General features: G+C 37.6%; 1 protein-coding gene across 6 annotated transcripts in view; it reads right to left on the bottom strand.

Moving 5' to 3' along the window:
- Positions 1-1,739: 1,739 nt before the first annotated feature.
- dst (dystonin) overlaps positions 1,740-23,819 on the bottom strand; it is a 110,922-nt gene continuing 88,842 nt past the window's right edge. For 5 of the 6 annotated variants that reach the window (XM_055030108.1, XM_055030109.1, XM_055030112.1 and 2 more), the window contains 32 exons: positions 23,495-23,726; positions 22,521-22,747; positions 22,291-22,413; positions 22,080-22,181; positions 21,530-21,631; positions 21,060-21,233; positions 20,357-20,512; positions 20,007-20,204; positions 19,369-19,497; positions 18,680-18,850; positions 16,738-16,893; positions 16,278-16,484; positions 15,878-15,997; positions 14,765-14,934; positions 14,516-14,675; positions 13,010-13,204; positions 12,801-12,929; positions 11,799-11,942; positions 10,921-11,109; positions 10,673-10,802; positions 10,344-10,507; positions 10,099-10,261; positions 9,757-9,911; positions 9,606-9,680; positions 9,442-9,459; positions 8,517-8,633; positions 7,085-7,202; positions 5,945-6,058; positions 3,832-4,022; positions 3,517-3,624; positions 2,895-3,021; positions 1,740-2,792 (listed from right to left, as the gene is read on the bottom strand). In XM_055030108.1, coding sequence (XP_054886083.1) covers positions 2,536-2,792; positions 2,895-3,021; positions 3,517-3,624; positions 3,832-4,022; positions 5,945-6,058; positions 7,085-7,202; positions 8,517-8,633; positions 9,442-9,459; positions 9,606-9,680; positions 9,757-9,911; positions 10,099-10,261; positions 10,344-10,507; positions 10,673-10,802; positions 10,921-11,109; positions 11,799-11,942; positions 12,801-12,929; positions 13,010-13,204; positions 14,516-14,675; positions 14,765-14,934; positions 15,878-15,997; positions 16,278-16,484; positions 16,738-16,893; positions 18,680-18,850; positions 19,369-19,497; positions 20,007-20,204; positions 20,357-20,512; positions 21,060-21,233; positions 21,530-21,631; positions 22,080-22,181; positions 22,291-22,413; positions 22,521-22,747; positions 23,495-23,726 — 4,821 coding nt within the window. In that variant the 3' untranslated portion in view covers positions 1,740-2,535. The remainder of the gene's footprint in view (positions 2,793-2,894; positions 3,022-3,516; positions 3,625-3,831; positions 4,023-5,944; positions 6,059-7,084; positions 7,203-8,516; positions 8,634-9,441; positions 9,460-9,605; positions 9,681-9,756; positions 9,912-10,098; positions 10,262-10,343; positions 10,508-10,672; positions 10,803-10,920; positions 11,110-11,798; positions 11,943-12,800; positions 12,930-13,009; positions 13,205-14,515; positions 14,676-14,764; positions 14,935-15,877; positions 15,998-16,277; positions 16,485-16,737; positions 16,894-18,679; positions 18,851-19,368; positions 19,498-20,006; positions 20,205-20,356; positions 20,513-21,059; positions 21,234-21,529; positions 21,632-22,079; positions 22,182-22,290; positions 22,414-22,520; positions 22,748-23,494; positions 23,727-23,819) is intronic. The other variant, XM_055030113.1, reaches the window with a different exon arrangement.

Here is a 23,819-nt window from a genome sequence, read left to right as displayed (position 1 = left end):
TTTTGATGTTTAAAGACTGGAATTTAAGAGTACCTGTGATACAAAAGTTCAGTTTAAGTTATTTAAACAAAATAAGATCAAATCAGACTAATTGGTGCATTGCATGATTAAGCAGGAACTTTATAGTCAAAATCCAAAGCATAAATATACATCATAAGTAACAAGGAAAGATTAAAGTAGAAAACAGAGAAAAATAAAACTAACTGAAAACAATATTTTATGTGAACTTGTTAAGCATCCTAACCAGTCGAGGCATTTTCTTCTGAATGTCAGGTGAATAATTCAAATATCAATGGCTTAAGGTTAAAATGCATTCAGTTTTATACCTGGCAAAAAGGACAGAACATACATTTAATGGGTTTGAAATTAAGATTAAATTTCATCTTTATATACGACCAACCACAATTACAAAGAGGTCCTTTTAACATAATTTGTCGCAACAATTCACAGTGTATTTCTAAATAGAGAGAAAAAATTGTTAATTACTCACATGTTCTTGAAGTTTTCAGGGGTCCTGCTGACAGAACTTATGCAGGTCCTGCAGTGACGATATATCCTAGTTTAAAGTGCAGCCTGAGGGCCTGGGTTTGTTCTAAACAGGAGGGTCATTCACAGAGAGCTTCAGGAGCCCAGAGGAGCCTGTCTCCTGAGCTCCACTCCACCTGTGGTCCCTAAGGGAATCTGTCTCTCCTCATAGGCCAGCAAGACACCAGTCATATTAACAAACCTGAGTTTGCCACATTGATTTAACATATGGAGCAAAAGGCAGATAAAGCAAGTTGGGACATTTAAAAGGTACAATACCTAAAGTGGTAAAAATGCAAGACAATTAGGCCTTCAAGAAAATGTTTGCAAGCGGTTTTGTGCATTGAAGTGTGCTTTTGTAAATCTTAGAAATTTGATTCCAACAAAATCTTAAATATATCCTATCTTAAAGTAGATTTTAAAACATTTTTTAAAGATAAGCGTTTCATCATCTACCCTTTTTAGCTGTGAGGGAGGCATAGTATTTCACAGTTAAACACGAGGTGTTCTACAAACATTCCACCCTGACTGAATCACCACACAGAAGATCAGTGAAACGCTATTTACAAAAGATAACAGCTAAACACCACCGACTCAGTGCCGTGTATCGTACTCATGGCCAGTTGAACCTTTCTACGTCTTGCCACATGACATCCACAAACCACAATATGCTTTATTGAGATTTCATGTGATACCAAAATAAAGAAGTAAATCACTGTGAATCTGTTTTTAACCTAAATGTAGCCAAAAATGAGGCACGCATCAGACAAGTTTTCAGGAGAAAACAATTGAGAAGTTAATTTGATAAAACAATGTTCCAAGGTTAGCCCACACTTATTTCCAGTTTACAATTTGCAGCAAGACCATTTTGCTAAGAAAGACACACCAATTTCAGCATAAAGTTGAGTGAGGCTAATGAAGACATTCCTCAAAGAACATGCAACTGTAATTAAAGACGTGTCCTAGAATGTTTTTGGGGTATTGGATGAACACAACATACTTTAGACTTCTATTTGTACATAAAAAAATAAAAAATAAAAAAATAAAAAAAAACTTATTTTCTTTCTTCACAACTTTGTTGGTATATCAGAAAAAAATTCTGTAAAATGCATAAAGGGTAATTATTGAAACTCAACAAAATATGAACAAGTTAAATACTTTTGCTCGCCACTATAATTCAAAAAGCGAGAGAAGCAGAGACGATTACAGGATGATTGACAGTTTCCAGTAGCTTTTTGCAAGCAGATTTATTACAAAGTAACATTACAATAACAATTTCAGCTCTATCGAAATGAACCATACATAGACATGAATGCACATAGAATGGCTACATGGAGTGGCACTTCATCAAGGTCACACATCGCTGCGAAGTGGAGGAAACAAAGTAGGAGCTGTTGTGGCAAACAAACAAAAAAGTGATTACAAGGCTTCTGCTACTTCTCCCATGTAGGAGTTTTCAAAGGTTTCTTGAGTGCTTACTAGAGTTTAATGTATTATATTGCATTGCCCTTTTAAATGCAAGGTGGCAGTATGATAAAGCACTTAAATAGATATTTGCAGTGCCTCAAGCGGTACGGTATTGCACCAACTATTCCAAAACATCAGCAGGCATAAGTTACAGTACATTCAGTTACTTTTAAAACGTTCTCCTGCTTTCTGCCCTTCATTAGGGTGAAGAAAAGTTAATTTTACAATTTAGCATAGTTATTCCCAGATTTTATGTAGTGTTTGTCAAACCTCTACAGGATTTGCATAAATAAAATTAAATACAATATAAAACAATTTCAGAAAAAATAAAATACATTAAAAAACCAACACACACAGGGCCATCAGCAATCCATTCGCACACAATATTAAACCATATTGCCTCTTAACAGAATATTTTACATCTTACCAACAAATTAAATAACACTCAACAAATTTGCAGTCTCTTACGGTAGACATTGACAGTGTCCTGTATTTGTTTTAGGGTGCAACTAGCTCCAGGGTCATTGTTTTAAAGGCCACTGACTATCGCTTGGATCCCTTGGCCAGTTTGCTTATGGAAGTGGTTCTCCTTTGAGGAGTAGGGATCTTGGATGGTTTTCCTCCGTGTTGGCGGGACACAGAGCGTGGAGTTGTTCGCGTGGAATCGCCGACAGTCTCCGACATGTCTGAACACACAGACTGAATGTCTGAAATGTCAAAGTCAGAGGCGTCGCTCCCTCTGCGACTGCTCCCTCTGCTGCCGGCTTTACTTCCTGGTCGGCTGGAGTTTTTTCTTGGTTCTGGAAGCATTAAACCATTATGTAAGTAAGCATTATTCAAAATTTTTGGTTGTCCTTCCAGCAGAAATTGAGACATATCCACATATCCAGCAATTAACGTACCTCCAATTGTCTGTGCTCGTGCTTTCAGTACAGCATTGTTGATTAAGGTTCCCTCTTCACCTGATTGAAATCCTTTGCCAGATAAATAGCCTGGAAGACGCAGTTTGCTACCTTGAACTGCTGTGCCCTGCAATACAAACAAAAAAAAAAAAAAACAGAAATAAGTTTTTTTGTCACTCAGTTATTTCCAGTTGAAACACACAACAAACTTTCCAAAAAAAAAAAACACAACAGATGTCACCGAGTTAGAGTTAATCTTGCTTAAATCCCTTTTGAAACCCTCTTTTAACATCAGCAAAGCCCCTGTGAGTAGGTGTTAGTATGAAAGGGTTAATAACTCAACAAACTGTTAGAAGCTTATCAAATTTCACAAAGTGTATCAAACTAAAGCAGCATTAGATTTTGAGCAGAATTTTGAAAACTTCAAAATATCTCGACCCAACTGAAATCTTTTTTTTTTTTTGGCTTTTATTCAAAGTCTCTTTGTTAGAAAAGCAACATGCATGCAAGGTTAACACCTTAATATTAATTTAGTGTATTTCATATTTGTTTGAAATACAGTGGATGTCAGTTGGGTAACAAGCTTGAAGCATTTTGCATCACATGCTGGTTTCCACAATACCTCTGAGGATGAACCTTGGCTCTCAAAGGAGTCTGATGATTTAAGAGGAGTGGAGGGTTTGCTGTTTGTAAGCCATGGCTTATCATAATTGCGGGTAATGTGTTGAGTCTAGGGAACGATGGCAAATTAAGAAAAAAAAAAACACATATGGATTCACAAATCAAAAAAACTACAAGAAACAGTAGGTGGAGGAGTTATGCAATATATGTGGCAGAAAAATCAAACTCAAGTAGCTAAATGAGATGAAAATTAAACTCTGCAGTTCTTTGGGAAGCAAAATGAGAACAGGTCTGCCAATCAGGTTTGCCCTCTCACCTTAGGAGTGCTGGAAGCAGCTGGATTTGTTGGAATTGCGCAGCTCTGACTTGAGGTGGATCTGTTGGGAGAGGCTCCTCTGGACGATGGCCGAGACTTCCGGCCTCTGTAGCGGAAGCTCGCCATTACTTGTGTTGCTCCCTCTGGGAGGATGAATTTCTCACGGAGCTCCATGTTGGTCCGGCCCTTCGCTGAAAAATGCATTCAAGAATTTGAGATAAAGGATAAATCAGCCAATAGAGATTGCAACCCTATGCTTTTAATGTGTTCAGGGTGATGACAGTGGTAATGAAAATGGTGATGATGATGATGATGATGATGATGACAACGGTGTTAACACTTTATATTTTACAATTATGTTTCAGAATAAACTCAAATTTCATAAAATGTATCGCCTTCTCAACATAATTTTTGTGAAAGATTATCTGCAAAGGGAAAACTGAATAAATGAGGTAATCTGCTTAACTAAAACAAATATCCACATCAAACACATTTTTAGAGGTCTTTGACTTATGAAATAAAGTGTTAAGATAATGAGGTGTCTTGTCATGAAAGCAATGCTCATGCAGCAACACATCTCAACCAGAATGAATAAAAGAAAGAAAAATACTGCTGCAACAGTCGAGGAATACAGGTATACCTCAATACTACAGCAGATGAAAGGTAACATATTTTCGTAACTCAGTCAAAAATATTAATACTCAGATTGTGCAAACTGCAGAAAGAGTGATATAGATAAGTATTATTTTTAGTGACCTTTGATGACTAAAGCTTACAGGTGATGAAAACCCACTGAAAAGCATGTCCATGTGCTCTTTAGTACACACACTGCTTAATTTTGCAAGAATTGCTGCACCAGTGCAGTATTGCATAGTGGCAATCAGCCTGTGGTTTTGCTGGGGTGTGGACTTGATAAAACACAGTGAACCACCAACAGCAGATGACAAGGATCCCCAATTACAGAACATTGGAGTCTAAGCCTCTCCACTCTTCCTGCACAATCCGGGACCCTGATTCGCTAAGTGAAATGCAACATGTGACTTTATCTGAAAAGAGGATTTTAGAACACAAGCCATTTTTTCCCATTTGCCTAAAAGAAGTTCTTATTATATTGTCACTTGCAAAGAAGTGGCTTAACACAAGAAATGTGATCAAATGTGATCAATCCTGAATACAGTGGTGTGTGATGGCTTTTGTAGGTGTGAATATATTTCCAGCTTCAGGTTACTTGTGAATCTAAATATAGTGACAATCTGCCCAACAAAATGCAAAGTCAGCAGTCTTATGCATGGTTGTATAGCCCATAGCTATAAATGTTATTTTATTATAGTCATAATAAAATAACATTTCTGTAAAATGATCTAAATTAACATGACAAACTAAAAGTTTGATCTAAAGTTTGATAATGAACCTAAATAAAATATGTCTTTTAATTTTTTGCACCGAGTTACCAAATAAGTTAAATATTTCAATAATTTTATTTACTGAGATGTACCTGTTTTTTTATTTCTCAGCCAGTCTCAGCTACTGTTTAGAACAATAAAATCAAGTTTATTGATTTGTAAAGTTTTGTAAACTGAAACTTTACAAATTTTAGTTTACAACTAAAATTTGTAAAGTTAGATAATTTACAAAACTAATGAAACATAAACTGAAAGAAATCAGTTTGGCCACAAAAACGCACCTTCATGCAAATTAAAACAAAAGTCACATTGTTTTAAAATGCAATGGATTTTGCTTTAGTTTAAAGTATAACAAAGTTATAGTTATAATATTTAGAGTTGTTAGTCAGATAAGCGTTTTATGATCACCTTCTTGGCTGAAAAAGATAATTGGCATTGCATGCTCAGAGAACAAAAAACCACATGGAAAGACTTTGTTCTTCTCAAGTCTTTAAATAATCCAAGTTCATGGACAAAGTAACAGCAGGTGATGTGAGTCACACAAACAACTGCATGCATGAAAAATCCCCGCAGCAGCTGACTGGGGTGCAGCCGTTTTCTGAGAATGCCGTTCCTTTTACAGTGACCTCTCACATGTTGCTAAGCTACACAAGTTGTACACACCAGGACCAACACAAGCACCACACACTCGGATGTGCAGACACACATACCGCCAGTGGGTTCATGGAGCAAGGTGAGAAAGTGTGAGATTTGCCAACCTATAGGAGACTGAGTAATTGAAGAGTTTGATTCCGAGCGCAACATTTTGCTCCCGTGGTGATGGACTAGAAGAAGCAATACCATGTTTGGCAGCAGCGGGGTTAAGCAGGAGAGACACAGATTCAAGTTATTAAAAACAAAAGCAGAAACATGAAGAGTACAAAACTTTAGCAGTTGGTGGTGATAAAATGTGCAAAAAATTTCAAAATCAATAAATAATTTTTTTCAATTTATACACATAAAATGTATACACACACACACATACACATATATATATATATATATATATATATATATATATATATATTACTTATAATTTTAAATTTCACTCAGTTTTTAGTTTTCAGTTTTTATGATTATGCAAAGAATAAAAAAAGCAAATTACCAGCGACCAGGTTATATAGACCATTTTCTTAATTTAACAATCACCAAACTTATTACAGTCAGTAAATGCACCATAATGAATCATAAGAAAACGTACAGTTGTTCTTGAAACAACCTTTTAATTGTTCTCCGGGTTACCTTCAGATTAAGGATTTACATTCTCTGGGAAGTAGATTGAAACCACCGTCAACAGCTACTAATGCCAGCGGTGCAAATTGCTAATACTCCTTCACTACCTCTGATGCATAATCAGTGACCACTTTAACATTTACTACTTTGTTTATTATATTTCTATCTTTTTTAAGCCGTAATGATGTTTTTGTGTTTTAATGGGGGCTTATACAATTTAATTCATTCTGCATTGTGTCTTTGAGGTAGTCCTGAATGATAGTAAAGTGAATGATGAATCTCATGGAACGACAGCTAAAATATATTTTGAAATCAGTTTAATGCAAGCCTCAGAGAGACTAGTATATCAATGCTTTACCACAAGATCAACCACAAAACTCAAATTTATTTCGTGACTTAAGAATTTCCTTTCCAAACAACTAAGTACTAAAAATAGAGAAAATAAAATATTTTATATCAACCTGAATGTAATCTGATGCATCTTTCAAAATTGATAGCTATTCTTCTATTACTCTGAATGAATATCTCTCTTATTTCACTTCGATAAGGTTTGTTTTATGCTTCCTCTCTGAGCTCACCTCTACAGGGGTCGTTCTTCACAAGGAACTCATCCAGAGCCATCCAGCCTCCACCCACTCGCACCATTACGGTACTGCGCAAAATTCGCACAAGACGCAGCTGTTGAGAGTCTCCAAACTGTGACGGGAGAAGGAAAGCAGAGAGATGACGTGTGAGAAACACTGACCTAACTGCTTGCTCCTTGTTGCTACACACAACAAGAAGCTGCGCAACTTAAGAAGAAAAAAAAAAAAAACAGACTGCTTGGAGGAATCAGATTGATTCATTTGGCACAAATTTAATTGCCATTAAATTATTTATGTGCAGTCTGGTTTTCTTTTCACATAAGATATGCAGACACAAAACATACATGTTTACTTTCAATTGTCAAACACACAAATTACTCAAAAATTAATGTTTTTCTTTTCTATTTTGATTAGGATTTCTTTATTTTATTTTTGTGCACAAGACTTCCTAAAATACACACAATGGTCTGATAATAAGCCTGACTGAACAATGTCATCATGACTGACATTGGTAAAATTTTCAGGATGAGTTATACATTTTTTGCCTGAGTCATTCAATCAAAATGTCATAAACTGAGAGTTCAGATCATGGTTCGGTTGCAGTGTCAGTAAGGCTTTATATCCAGACCTGTGGAAATTTGAATTAAGGCTCCTTTAGAGTTTGTGGAGCTGAGCAGTAAATACAGCAATTACTCAAACTGCCACAGCTTCACAACTGAATTATATATTTTTTGAGTCATTTCTGCGCATGTTGGTTCTCACTGTAATAATCTCACAAATTCAGTCACATGTGGCTTAATCCATAACTGCAGGTTGAGCCTGTAAAATACTACAGCTGAAGGCACATCATTATACCACCAGGGGGTGTTAGTGTACAATAATTTGCCTTCACCTGATCACGTCATACAAACATACAAACACTGAGCATTTTGTGGACTTAAATGCTTCAAGCTCTATGAAAATGGTGGCATGTCAGTTGAAAGTTGCACAAAAACGTGCAGATCACAATCACATTCGCATGCTTTCTGTCCATAAACAGGCTGACGAAATGATCAAGGGAGCAAACATCCAACTCCTGCAACCTTTGTTGCACTTTCTACAGCTACAACTGCTCAGAATGCACTGATGGCACTGACGCATATCAGATGCAGCTAGCTTTGCTAACACAGTGAGAACAAAATGAGGGAATGGTTCAAGTTGTTTCTGCCTAATTCACGTGTGGCACGCAGACATGATCAAACACTGATGATTCTCGCCAAACTCCTTATCATCGCTCCCCTCCCCAAAACAACAAAAAAAATCTTTTGCTAATCTTTTATGAGTATTGGAATGATTTAATGTGATTGGTGATTCTAATGATCAGAAACATTACAGGTGATGAAGTAAAAAAGAAGCACAAAGAAACATCTGAAGAGTAACCATTTACCAGAATACAGCTTTCCAAAACCTCAACGTGTAGGTGGTGGGTAAGATTTTGATTTTCCCTGTTTGCTATTGTCTCATCGCCCATTAGGGAGTCATGTAAGCAGTGAACCAGACCAAACTGTCAAAAGAGTTATTTCAATTCATTGTTGAGTGAAACATCAATACAAACTGTTGCACAAATCACCTCTGATACCCTTATCCCGTCTCACTAACCCTCATCCCAAATGGACTTCTCCAAAATATAGAGTGCCTTGCAAAATTATTTAATGTCAAGTGAACTGTTTCACATTTTGACATTCTAGACAAATTTTTTATTTTTTTATGGCCTTTTGTGATAAGATGTGACAAACCAAAAAAACCTAATTTGATGAATACTTTCGCAAGGCACTGTAACATCCCAGAATTTGTTTTCGCCAAGACAAAAGAATTGCACATTTAAGTTGCCCAACTTTAAAATTCTCAGATAATAAGAATTTGGCTGATGGATCAAACTGTGTCAGCCATTGTGGAGGTAAATCATTGCCATGATACTGAAGCATCAAAGCCAAGCAAACAAAAGCATTATTAGATGCCCAGCTGATGGATTTATGCCCGTGAACCACTGAATACATGGGCTGAAATGGTGCTGGCAAGCCAAAACTTTATTTTCTGAAACTCAAAAGCAGATACAAAAAGATCTACAGGAACAGGTGTAAAACTCGTTCACGTTGGGCTTTTTAGTTTTAAGATCTGATTGGCTTCAGAAAAAAATAGTCAGATGTTATTAGAAATTTTACTTTCTACTTCTGAGTTTCAGTCCAATAACAGCAGCCAGAAATCTGGGCAAGAAGTGTTAACTGGACAGCAAACATAGTAAATGCAGAAAAGCATAAAGGCCTGAGAGAAACCAAACAGACATGGACACAGAGGAGGACTTTCAGAAGTACCTGATTTCCAAGGTAGAACTGGTGATGGAAAAACAATAAGAAAATATTCAAACGTTAGCAAAAGCGTGATTTATTTTTGCATATTTCAACACTTACCTTCAAACAATTTCCCATAAAACGAACCAAATCAGCTGTAGATAGAATGTAGGAAAATAATAACTTACCCTGTATTTATTTGCTCCAATCTGCTCTACTTGGAATCTTTTTGGACATTTGCATTTTGCGACTTGACGGGTAACCTGTAAACATACACTGTATCACTGAACTGTTCCTTTGAATTAAAAGACAGTGAACTCCAGCCATGACAGCCATTACCTCATCTTCAATTTTGTCTGCATCTGTCAGCGGCTTGTAGGCATCTTTGTTCGGATGCAGAGCTGCCACAAACTCGTAGTAGTCAATGTAACCGTCACCGTCTCTGTCGAATATGTCTGCCACGGCACTCATCTCCAGGCGGCTAGTCGGGAATTCTTTAGAGGAGAAATTTCACTGTATCAGGACTTTGTATATTTCCAAAATTTCACATTTATAGTTGAATTATCTTCTCATTTAAAGTATAAATACAAAAGTTGAATGATGAATTCTGAGTTAAATAAATAAATAAATAAATAGATGGACAGATGGATGAAACCACTCTGATTTGTAGTGGACACGTACTGGATGAGAGTATTCCCTCGATGAACTCCTGTCGAGTCACTTTGCCGTCTTGGTCTTTGTCAATGCGGCGGAAGAAGTCCATGACTCGAGACTTTTTGTGATTCATCCAGCGCATGTAGCGTTTCCTCCACACGTCAAAGTCAAAGTTTGCAAATTCCTTTAGCTAAACCAAAAAGGAAAGAAAAATAAAGTAAACACAGATTTCTTAAAAAAAAATTACTGAATTAATAGAAGCGTTGATTTACCTCCTCCTGTCTGTCCAATGCATCATTGAGTTTCCTTCTTCGGTCCAACGCCAGCAGCCACACATGCTGCCACTTAGTAACCAGCAGGTTAACGCGAGGGTTCTTGGTTTCAATCGGAGCTTGTGTTGTTGATGCGTACATAGTTTGCGTGGGAGAGCGTTTTCCTGTAAGCAAAAGATAAAACTACATAAGAAGAAAAGGATTTACCATGACATCACTCAAGCAGATAAAAGAAGGAAGATGAGGATGTCACATCACTGTGCAATGACACAATGCTTGGCTAGCTGCCTCAGATCACACTCTGGGCAGGATATGAAAGGGATACATACTTCCAGCTCGTCCTTTGTCTAGCACAGGAATATGTGATTGAATTTGGGGCTCCAGAGCTGGCTTCCTTTTATGTGTTTTAGTGATTTTGTCAACATCTGGCTGCTTTCTCGTCATTTCCTCCATGAAGGTCTGCAAAGGAAGGGAAAAGCTACTGTTTTAAAACAACTGCAAAATCAGAAATGCCTTTTTCAAATAAATCAGAAATAAAACAAAAGAGGTGTTTTTATTTTCACCAGTTAAACTTTACCTGGTGTTCTGCTATTAGGCTTTTGATTTCTTCAATTTCCTGAGGCAGTGTCTCTTTGTCCCTGTCGTTCAGATTAGTCTCAGCCCACTGCAGCCAGGTCAGCAAATTCTCCAACAGTTCCTGAGTGGCTAACAGCTCGGTAAGCGCCACGGCCAGTCGCTGTTGGTGCTGCCTGACCCAAGCCTGCACCTGCACTCATGGGAAATGCATGTAGCACATACAATCACCTGAGATCTGCCCTTTGACATTCAGTTACTTCCACAAAGGTAATTCAAAAGGATTTTAGTGCTTCAGACAATTTCTGGAAATTTTCAAGATATGTTTGTTTTAAATATATCATAAAAAAACTAACTTCAGTCAAAATAGGTCAGAATTTTTTTCTGTAGCTCAAATAAGTGGACAAATCTGGAAACATTCAAAATAATCCAAAATTAATTTGTTACTTCAAGTGATGTGTGTGAGACTCAGGGACATAATATAACTTTGAATCTGTCTGGTTGACAGGATATAATTAACTAAATTTTCCTATATATAAATTGGATTTGTTTCTATGGCTTGAGACAATGTTGGATTTGAATTGGCATTATATAAAAAAATTAAATGAACTGAACTTAAATTCTGAAATGTAACCTTGTCTCTAATTTCTCAAAAGTGAGTAGTAATGAATATAATCCTTGATTCGATGTCAGTGACTTAACAGTACATGCATCTTATTTTTTTTAAAGACATACAGGATCTCACTAATCATTGTTTAAAACATATACTACAATAGTTCCCTTCCTGACAAGAATTCTTGACAGAAGCTGAAGAAACTGGACAGGAAAGTGTGTTATCAAACCAATACATATGGCAGGCATTCATAACCACTGCAAACTAACCTCTTCAAACCTGGCCTTAATGATGGTGTTCCAGTGCTTAATGGTTGTGATGGAGTCTGGATGGCATATGCTGAGAATAGCCTCTCCCATACCTGTCGCTTTGTTCAGAGCAACTCGCTTTTCTTCCAGCTTTTTAATTAACTCCTTAAAAACAGAAAATAGACAAAAAAAGTTGTTTATATTTTTATTGGCTTATCTTCAGCAAACATAAAAATAAATCATTGCTAGTGCGTGTTTTCATGTAAGAGCAATGCAGAGCTATTTTAAGAGGATGAAATCATAGGAAAAGTGGAGCACTCAGTTTTTGGCATTAAGGATGACAAGGCTGACAGGTTGCAATTACATAGTTTAGACTGTTTGTCCAGGCAAAAGATATCATTAAAAATGTTGGCAAGCTAGATTTCTTTCATAATATATGGGAAGGTGGCATGATCATCAAATTGTATAAATAATAACAAAGCCAGGGCTAAAATTCACCTCCTATTTTTTAAAACAGTTTTGCAACTGCTGTTTTGTTTACTTACCACTCTGGATGAAAAAAAATCCACATTGCAATAAATAAAGTAGACATAAAAACACCCATTGCCCTCTTGTCAGTTTGTGCAGTAAAGTGATTAGAGATGCAGAATGTTTTTTCTAACTGATGAAAAACCAAGATGTTTAGACCTTGATCTCATGAGGTTTTTCCTCAATCAATAAGCGATTGTGCAGACTGTGATACAGTGGAATGATGGATCCTTTCAGCTGATTCATTCAAGAATAAGACTGATTAAAGTAAGAAATGTTGAGCAAAAAATAAACATTTGTGTGTTATCAAATACTGAAGTTTTGCTAGATTGTACTATATAAAAAAGGGTTATTGTGCAAAACTTAGCAAGAGTTCTTAGCAGATGGTAGTTGCAGGAGTGAAAGGGCATACAATCTCTGGTTTGCAGCATTTAAGCTGGTTTAAAAAAGCCCTTCTGAAGTGTTAGAAAATGCAGAAATATTAGAACCGCTTGCCTTGTGTTGTTCAATCAATGTTTGCAGAGCTTCCTCATCATCTGGGAGGTTACCGTGAAAACGTAGACTCTGCTCGGCCTCAGCCAGCCACTCCAGCAGGATATGAACAGTAGAGTGAAATTCCTCAGCCTGCAGCCAGACGACAAACATCAATAAGGCTAACAGAGCTAGTTTACCTTCCACGTAATGAAGCGGAGGCTGTGCTTTACCTGGCATAAGGCCTGCTCCAGTCGGGCCTGCTTTGATACAGACAGGTTGCACACAGTATCCCAGCGAGTGCTAAGCTCCTGCATCTGAACTTTGACCCAGGAGGAGTCATCATGGCTGTTTTCGACGAGTTCTCTTGCAGAACGCTTGAGAGCCTGAACGCTCACTGTCCGCTTTCCCAGCTCCTTTTGGAAAACCTATAGTCACAAGTTCACAGAGGAAACAATTAGATGACTTGCCATAGTGTAAAGCACTTCAAACTTTTCACTAATTGAAACAAATATAAATAGGAATATATATTTCTATCTATATTTCTGGTTTTGCCCAGTTTTTTGGTAAACTGGGCCAAACCGATAAACCAAAGTGAACCAAAGTGTTCTGCTAAAGTGTTAGTTTGCTTTTAACATTTCAACTTTTTGTTAGAATATGTGACAAAATAATGCAGAGGGACTTATGCTCTTCATGTGTGGCATATCTTTATATTCATCCGTTCCAAGTCAAAACTTTATAGAGTGACCTTTCACTGCAATTATAGCTGCAAGTCTTTTTGGGACATGCATCTAATATCTTTGCACATCAGCAATCTTCTTGTCAATTCTGTGCAAAATTGCTCATGCTAAGTCAGACTGGATGGAAAGCATCTGAGAATTTTCAAGTGTTGTTTCAGACTCTGAAATGGAGTTTGACTGGATGATTTTTAAGACATAAATAGGTTTTGCTCTGAACTCATTTGTATTTCTGGCCATATGCTTAATCTTGTCCTAGTGAAAGCTCAACCTCCGCCTCCGTCTCAACTCGACAGGATTTCTTCCAGAATTGCCTGCTGTTGAAGAAAAACAACCCCACAGTAAGATGCTAAAATACTGTGACCACCGCCATGATCACAGCATTCTAAAGATGCTGTGATCAGGGTTATGATAATGATCCTCCACAATTAGTGTTTTTCATGTTTTGCAGCAAATAGTTTAATTTTAGTTTCATGTTATCAGATCAACTTCTTCCACATGGTCCCCACAAGCTTGTGGCAAACTTTAAACAGGATCTCTAAAGGAACACTTCAGTTTTTTATTTTTTTTTATTTTATGCCAATACACACTTTCTTTCTTTTGACTTCACAATTGCACATAATTAATCAGTCACATAAAATTCCAATAAAATTAAACTGAAGTTTTTGGTTTCACTGTGGCAAAATGTGAACTTACTCAAAGGGTCTGAATATATTTACAAGCCACTGTACGTGATATTTAACATACTGCATGAAACAAGCCTAACATACAAATAATACCACAAAGCTATATTTGCTGTATACCTTTGTGGTGCCATCTGTGAAGTTGTTTAAACACAGCTATCTTCACAGCCTTGTGTGGTTTATGCGCCAGAATGATTAGAAAGCCATTAAAAGGATGAAAGAGTAGGGCGGTGGTGCAGAAGTGAAAACCCTTATGTTTTCAAAGTTAGCTTTTGTGACCGCGTCTCATATCCATGAACAACAAAAGTGAGGTTCCTACCTTGTGATTGTCTATCAGATTGAGAACCAGGTCTATGTCTCCATGTACTGGCTGGTCCTCAGCTAGCTGAGGTTCCACTTTATACAGCCAGTCAATGAGTGCCTGGAGGGCATCCGTAAACTGACCCGAGAACAGCAAGGCCTCCTCCAGCTTGTTTTGCCTGCAGGTGAACACAAATAAATAAGCAAAGTGCCCTGACTACAGCTTGTAGACAGGAGAGGAAAATCTTTTTAAAAAATATCTTCTGACCTTTCCACTGACTTTCCACAAACAGTGTCCCACTTATCTCTCAGTTCACTCAACATATCGTCCAATTTCTGCTTATCATCTTTAAGAGCAGTTTTGTCTTTCAAGGCCCGGCCTGTTCGAGCAGTGGTGTCGTACACAGAGTGTTTGCTCCCCAGAGCTTTCTGGAACTCCTGCATTTGACAAAACACCATCAGTTTTAGAGGTGTGCTAAAAATCTGCACATCTAGATGAAAAGCCAGACAAAGATTATTTCCTAACTACTGCTGGAATGTCAATAGGGCTCTAATCTTTGTGTGTGTGTCGTGATGAAGATGCAAATCTATGTGTGGCAAACACAAAAGGGGGTCAAATCTCATCTACTGCTCCAGAGAGATTAAAAGTATCCAATCCCTAATAGATTTGGTCCAACCCCAGATTATGATAGGATTAGCTCAATCTCCCTACATAACAGTGCAAACATGGCAAGAACAAACAATAAAATAAACAGTTTTGGAAATATGTCCTACTGACACTGAATTTTGTGTAAATAGACCTCATTGGTGTACTGGACATGATACTGTAAACATACAGGCTGACAGTTTAAGAGATGGCCCGATTGACCTTGTACTGACCAATGCCAATTCCTGGTTTTCTTTTGTGTTTGATTTGCTAATATCAGTATCAATCAATTTCAGAATCAGCTAAACTTGGTGTCAAAATTTCATGCAAGAAAAAGCATGTATGTAACTTAATAACTTAATAATGAGCTGCAGGTTTTTTGGAAGGAGAAAGTAGCTTTGTATCCAACAAGAAATTGTAATAATTACTGGCATATTCACATCAAAACATTATTGACGATGTTCCCTACATTCATTTGCATTCTTACTAAAAGTGCATCAAAAGGACATTCATTCATTCATTCACAGACATAAACAACTTTAAATATAGACAGACAAAAAGAAAAAAAAATATGTCATGATCACTAAATCACAGCTAGTCAAGGTCTCCTTTGTTCTTTTGCTGACCGATTTAAGCATCTGATATGCAGACGGTTATGTTTCATGAGTGAAGGCTTGAGTGTGCATGTACCATATATGGAGATAACATTAAGGGGGCTACAAAGTGATTGGTCACCTTATGCTGTGTTAGCTGTGTCTTGATTTTGTCAGGATCATTGGCAATTTCCACTTCAGAGTCCAGGGCCTTTTCAGATTCATCCAACCACTCCATGAGTTTGTTGAAGGTTTCATGGAACTGAAGAGACATTAGAAACAGTGTAAAAATAAGTTAAGAAAAATCCACGATTGAACTTGATTTATCACAAAGTCCTGCTTTATGTTCACATGATCCAGCACTTTGGCTCTAAGGAAAGAAGTTCTACACACTAATAAAAACAAAGCTACAGCATGCCGACAGAATTTTAAACAGGCCTGTAATACACTTTCCAAGGAGCTTTCCAATGATAATAAAACAAACCTGATAGTAGTGCAGCAAGGCAGTGCCAGACTCAGCATAAACATGCATAAAGCATTACCTGCTTCGCCCTCTTCCTGGCGTCATCCAGCAGGCGACCTCGTTCCAAAGACCTCTGCACCAGCTTCTCCCAGCGGCCTTGCACGCTGAGCAGAAGGTTCTTGATCAGCACCACGTCCTGTTTCTGGCTGAAGTACTTCAAATGCGTGCCTGCCTTGTCCAGCTCGATGATGTGCTCTCTGTGTGAGTTCACCTCAGTCACGAACATCTGCACAAACACAGAAAACATGCAGAGAAAAGACATTCAGGTTTGGTGTATTAATGAAAAAAGTTTAAGTGCAGTGTTTTTTTTTTTTGTTTTGCTTTTAGAAAAAAAAAAAAAACTAGATAAAAAATGTGCTTGGCTTCTTAAAATTGCTTTTATTCCAGGAATACATTCACTAATGATGCAAAATCTAAAATGTATTTATTTTCATCAGGATTAACTTTCCCACCAGAGGCTCTGTCTCTCCACACATTACCTTATGCTCATCAATTTGAAACATGATGGTTTCCAGAATGAGGGAAGCAGGAGAAACCATGTTCAGCGTCTGTTCAGCCTGGGTTAGCCAAACAATGAAGTCCTGAAGAGAGTTGTGGAAATCTGTGGCCAGTGTTAAAGCTTCTTCAAGTTTTGCCTGTGGAGACAAACCACCAGAATGTGTTAATTTCTCCAACTTCATATACACTGACCTAAGAATAACCCACACTTCACTATTCAGTGCTGCAGATTTTGATGTTGACAAGAGCTGGGCAGATAAATGGCAAAACTGAAAGGCAATGATGAGTTTATAATTGAGGAAGAGAAACAGCCATGAGGCTGAATCATATCCGCTCACCCAAGCACAGAGAGCTTGGAGTCAAATGACATTACAATGCTGATGACATTTCTGATTAATACATTTTATGTAGGAGAAATCAGTGGTTTGCTAAATATAAACTAGACTTTTAAAGTCAAAGCATACTGAATTTTTGTGAGTTATATAACTCACAAAAATTACATAATTTATGATTATTTGCATTCTGTGTTCAAAACAACAAAGGTTTTACACTGACTGGCAACTCTGTAAAGCTCTAAGATTTAGCAGGCTCTAAATTCCTAGGAATGCCACCAAAGTCAACAGGAACAAAAACCAGTAAAGACAGAAATACTCAATTTTTGGAGAACAGAGGGATAAACAATGAAAATATGCAGAGCCTTACAAATATCCCATAGGAGACCTTTCCACATTTTATCAAATTACAGCCACAAACTTCATTGTATTCTACTGGGATTATATGCAACAGACCATCAAAGAGCAGTACATCAATGTTGCTTGGAATGATTAAGTTGCATTGCTTTAAAAATGTTTTTATAACTAAGTAAAGAGTTATGAAAACTTTTTCTTAGAATATTTTGTGATATTTGTTGCAATAAAAGTACAATAAAAAGTAGTGAAACATTAGTGGTGATTTGTTTGAAAAAAACATTTATGCCTGCCTTCATTGAGGAATCCACAGTCACCTTCCTGCAGGAAGGTGAGCATCTGTTTATCCATCTCTCAAGTCTTTTGCAGCTCCTGCTTTGTGCTATACTTAGTTCCATTCATTTTTTCATCAAGTTGACCTGAAGAACGGGATCCCCACAGCATGATGCTACCAAACATGGCAAATTGCAATTAGCAAGAAGGGGAAAAACGCTTAGTTTTGGTTAGCTTTGTCTAGACCTCAATGAGATGTTCCCAGCTTTATCCCTGGTCTGTCTGGTCTGCTTCTTATGTTTCCATGATGCTTTCCTACAGAACAGCTACATTAATATTGAAATTAAATTTCAAAAAGGTGTACTTTATTCAAAGGTTAGACATGTCCTGAATAAAATGAGCTGCATACAAAACATTAATATAAAGAGAACAAAAATAGTGTTGTTTTTCTACCTAAGTTGCACTTAGCACTATGCTGAAAAAAAACAAAAGGTTTGTGGTCACAATGTGAACATTTTTAGAGGTATGAATATTTTTTTAAGGTACCACACATTTTTGCTACAAAAAAAATGATTGTACTTTATTATAGGAAAATAATAATAATAATAATAATAATAATAATAATAATAATAATAATAATAATAATAATAATAATAATAATTAGAAAAAGTGGTCCTGAATTAAAAAAAAAGAAGTGACACTTTCCTGTCAGGTCATCACAAAGAGAAAATAGAAAAATAACATTGCTCCACTTCAACAGCATCTGCACTGCCCTGATCAACCATGTAAACCACATCCTGAGTGTCTTTGCCAGCACTTCCACCCTTCATTATCGACATTGGGATTAAAGGCTTTAAAGCTGCAGAGTCAGGGTTCAAGTGTTTTGTCAGTGATACCTCCCCGGGACCAGAGGAGATGAGTCATTTCTGCTCAGAGCAGTAAAAGTCGTACAGCCGTAACCCACCTTCCTCTCAGTGACCTTCGCCTGCACAGCTTCCCATTTCTCCTTCAGGCTGGTGAGGTCCTGCTCCGTGTTGCTGTCCAGGCCCTGAGGTGACATGGCAAGCAGCTGGCCACCTTTGTTTTGGAGCTGTCTATAAAGCTCCTCCTTGGCCTCAAAGGTAGAACACAACTCCTGAAACAGAAATAAATACGCTGGAGTGAGGAGAGTTTTTGTCTGCGCAAAACAAAGAGTTTAAGACCATTTGTTTGTCAGTAGTAAGACCAAGTTTCATCCATAAATGGGCAAAGAATGAGCACAGCCAAGCTGCTTGAAACTCCAAGAAACATGTTTCCAATAAATATTTAAACAGTATAACATTACCAATTTGATAAAGTTATTGTTTCCAGAGATTTGCTGTTTATAGTTCTACCAAATGCCACCACTTGTGTTTTTTTTGGGAAACCACTGCTGCTGAAGTGTCTCCATAACTGAGACCAAAAATAAAAAAGGAAAACATTCCCAGATTCATTAAGGTCAGGCATGCACAAATCAATTAGAAACACTTGAAGGGCTTTTCGTCGCTCTCTGCAAGTTGTGTATTTTGCAGTGTCGCTTAATTTTCACACTTGAGATGAAACACAGCACAGACACAGCCACCTCCTCGCCAGTCTGCCATCTGCATGCAGCCTTTCATATTGTTAAACACATACCAGATGGGCGTTAAGCTGCTCCCGGGCCGTGTCTGGTAAACCTCCCACAGCCTTTGATGCCAACAGCTGACGTTCTGTGTCTTTTAGCCATTGCAGCATATCTTCTATCTCGCCATGGAAACCTTGGGCCTACAACACAATACAACCTGGGTCAGGACAAAAGGTGACTCGCACACACATGCTGATAGTTAGAAACCTGAGTCTGGGAGTGGAACAGCCCAGAGTTAATAATTCCTTCACTTCCCTCCTGTACGTGTTGAGCCTGAACTTAATCGAGGGTATAATTTGTAATATTTTTCTGTATTGTACCCTACCTTCAAGATGAAAATATACTCCTAATTTTAAACAAGATGAACGTTTAAAATGAATATCTTTCATTCTTGTTTCAAAAAAGTTCACTCTACCTTAAGACTAAATTATATTTTGAAGGCTTTCTTTCTTGCCTTTTCTTTCTTTTTTCAGCTAAAAGAATGTCATATTTAAAAACACGACTATCAAATTAATGTGGAAAGGGTGGGATCACTCATCCCATCAAAAACTTTGGGACTTAGTTGTAACATACTTGTTTCCTTGGGTTAAAACTAATGGATCACTGTTTATTAAAGCTAAAGTGAGGTTTCTATGAAACTAATAAGAACCTGAAGCAGAGATGCTTCCAGCTGTTGCTTTCTCTGGTCTGTCTTCTCAAGAATGGCCTTCCACCTCTGGTTCAGATTCTCCAGTTTACTCTGCAGACTGGAGGCTTCCTCTCCAGCACTGGACTCCACCAGCTCATTACCAGCCTTGTTCACTGTCTCCACAGTCGCCTTATGGGCTAACACATCTATCTGGAGCACCTTTAGGGAAGAAAAGGGAGAGATGACTCATAAAAATATGAATGAACCCAATATATATTTTCAACCTTACGAATATAGTTTGGATTTATTGTGGGGGGTGATCTATACTTCCAAAGAAACAATTAAACAAAGGTGAAGGAGATTTGTCGTACATGATGCTTGGCGAGCTCTATCTCGATGGCTTTGGGGTCTCCTGCCGCTTTTCTCTGTTCGTTGAGCAGCTCTTCCGTGTGGCTCATCCAGGCCAGCAGCTCATCCAGTGCATGCTGAAACTGGCCCAATGCCAGCAGCCCCCCCTCCAATTTGTGCTGGATTAATGACAGATTGACCCATTAGATTTGGCATTTAGTGAAAGCACTTGACATATAAAAGACATATTCACTAGTCTGGCAGAGCTATTGTTCAGGGCTCTAGACTTCAAATAGCAGCTGTATTTGTAACTAATTTCTATAATAATATGCAAAGAATTAAGTTCTAAAAGAATGGCAAAAATATATTTTATTTTCATTTCAGTTCAACTCAGAAAACAGATTTTTTTTTTACAAATTTATCAACTTAGTTATTTTTCTATGATCAATTTTTATGTTTTTATCACTATTATGACAATGCAAATCTGTCCGAGAACTGCCTTGACTCATGATTTTAGAAAGATAATATAATATCCAAATTTGAAAAATTGCATTTAGTTGTAAAAATTTTTACTTCATGTTGTCAATGCAAATAATTTTCTTAAGTGTAATTATTTTTGCAACATTTCACTAAAGGAATGAGCGAAATTTTAAAAATTTAACCGAAAATTAAACATTTTGGCACAGTCTGGTCCATCCTTCTCTCCAGTTGTTTCCTGGCTCTGACCTGTCGACTGATAATCTTCTCATCCAGGTTGTCCCAGAGCATCTTGAGTTCAGACATCGGCTCCTGGATGGCACAGCGATCGGCCTCTTCTGTCACCTTCTTCAGAAGGAGGCCGGCCTGGTGATTCAGCCGCTCCATTTCGATCTGGAGCTGGTACGCCTCTCCTTTGAACTCCTGACAAAAGGAGAGGCATGAAACCAAGTCAACCCATCAGTCAGCACAAGCTCAAAGACATGCAGATAAAAGCAGAGCTGTTTGCTTAGGACAGCGTTTGTGTTATTGCCCATCAAAGGTGCATAGGAACCTTTTCTTTTAGAAAAAATGGTAAGAGCAATAAATTGGGCCTTAAAAGTAAACACAACTTATATGTATACAGCTGGTGTTAAAAACACTTGCAGTGAAAATATCTCACAGTCAAAAGAAAATTATCAAGCAAAAAATAAATAAAAATAAAAATGACCGAACTGTACCTTGAGTTCTACAATCTGCTGCTTGACCGTCTCCAAATCTGTGCCTACTGGGGACATTGAATCCAGTTTGTTTTCCAGTATATCAACCCAGTCAAACATGCCCTGTGTACAAAGTGGGAAACCATTGTTAATGTCAGAAAGCAAGGCTTAGCACACACAGAGTCATGTTTCACTTAGGTTTATCTGATTTCATGCAGAAAAGTTCCAGCTCTCCTGCACAGCCTCCAACTGGGTAAACATTTACATTGAAATTAAAAAGCAAACCGCAAACTAAATCTGTGACCTCAACAGAGTCAAACTAGCTGACTTTAAAAGACTTCATATGAACTTCATACAGAAGTTAAGCTGAACCAAAAATAGAACAACACTGTGGTTGGTGTTTATTGTCTCTAAATTACTAGTCTTCTCATTAAATCTTCTATCACACAAGTCAGTTGTTTGATCTTGAAATCATCTGGCATACGATTCGGGTTTAACTTCCCACATATGACATAAATTTACGCAAAGAAATAAGTACTCAAAGGTGATTTATGCTCCCAGATTTGTGTACCTGCAGGCCATCCTGAAACTGCACAGCTGCCTGCATGGCTTCATCCAGCCTCTCCACTCGTTCTTTCCAAGTCTTGTTGAGATTCTCCCATGCTGAATTCACCTAGAAACATTAAACAGTCCACATGTGAGTGATAAAATCTAATCACACAAATGCTTCACGTTATCACCAAGTGAAAGTTCTGCATATCAGGCAGAACATTATCTATTACCTCATCCACACTTTTCTTTATGACAGGTTTGTCAGGTTCTCCACAAGCAGTCATAAGCTCTGCACCCTGGTTCCGAACCACATCAAGTTCTTCCTGCAGCCCATCGATTTCCTCCTTAAAGCCCTTTGAAATAAAAAATAATAATTTAAAGACAAGCCTTTGAAAAGCCAAGCCCCATTAGGTTTTATTATCTATGTGCTAATTCAGAAAGCCAGCCATTTTCATTCCACCTCCACAAATTCCTGCTGCTGCTTGACAACAGAGGGGTCGATTCCAGGTTCCTCCAGCTCCCTCAGCAGGTCCTGGCTGTCTTTGATAGTGACGATCAGAGCGCAGTGGTCACACCAGAACTTGTCTGCCAGGTCCATCACATCCAGCAGCTTTCCTTCACGCTCCTCCAGCAAGACCTGGATGTCGTTCCACAAGAACACCATGTGGTCCAGTTTGTCTTGGACAGCTAAAGCAGGGAAAATTGAAAGTGTCAAAAATTTGATAATTAGAACATAAAAGATTTGACAACATGTTTTATTAAAGTGTTGTGTTCTGACACTTTGACACTTTTGTTTGGTTGTTTTTATGACACGTTAAAGTTTTTTTTAGATACAGCACATTTACAAATAAAGAGAAGGATTTAAAAAATTACAAATTCAATCTCGATGGGTTCTGATCAGAGACCAGCAAGATGGAAACTTATAAGGCGAATCTTATTCCCATCCTTGACCACACCATAAAAAAAATAAATTAATTAATAAACAGGTACCATTCTTAATTGAGAAAGAGTTAAGCTATCTGCTTTAAGGTGTTCTAAAATGAGCTAATAAAACAAAGAGTTTACATCATTACATAATTTTCTATTATAAATCAAGACATGTCTTTGGTTCATCCGGGGTGTGACAAAGTGATAGAGAGCAAGACTAAAGTAGGTAACAGAAAGGCCCAACAGTCAGTCTACAGTTAAAGGTAGCATAATTTTTCTGTCTTAAAACAGTAAGTCTGCTTGAGAACATGATTTCTTACACATCTAGTGTGAAATCGTGACTCTTCCTAAAGGAAATATTTTATTGTTAAATGCAGAAAGGTAAAAAAACATTTTGAATTGTTTTTTTTTTTTTTATCTTGTATGTTTTTAATCGAGTGGCCAAAACTTTATTATATAAATATTACAGGAAGGACACAGGCGAAACTGATACAGCCCATCCAATACCTTTAGCAGATATGTCCTTGTCTGCTCCTTCAGCTCGTGCAATCATCTCTTCACCTCGCTGCTTCAGTGTCTCGTAGACTGGCTGCAGTTTCTCCAGATCCACAGAAACAGCCTTATTTTCAGTAATTTGTTCCTTGATCTTGTCTACTTCCACAGAGATGGATGGAGGCTGGCGCAGGCGTTCAGCAATTCTTTCTAACGACTCCAGCATGGGATCAATCTTATCGTGGAACTAAGGCAAGTTCAGAAAGAAACTCCTCAGACAGAATGTAAGGTTGCTATATATTTTGTGACTAACTGTGTTAACAAGAATTGAGTTAACTCT

Source organism: Poeciliopsis prolifica, unplaced genomic scaffold (assembly GCF_027474105.1).
Source record: "Poeciliopsis prolifica strain line A6 unplaced genomic scaffold, Auburn_PproV2 SCAFFOLD005, whole genome shotgun sequence".
In the NCBI taxonomy this organism is placed as follows: domain Eukaryota; kingdom Metazoa; phylum Chordata; class Actinopteri; order Cyprinodontiformes; family Poeciliidae; genus Poeciliopsis; species Poeciliopsis prolifica.
The sequence above is the reverse complement of the archived record's forward strand: the minus strand, read 5'-3'. Positions and strand labels throughout refer to the sequence as shown.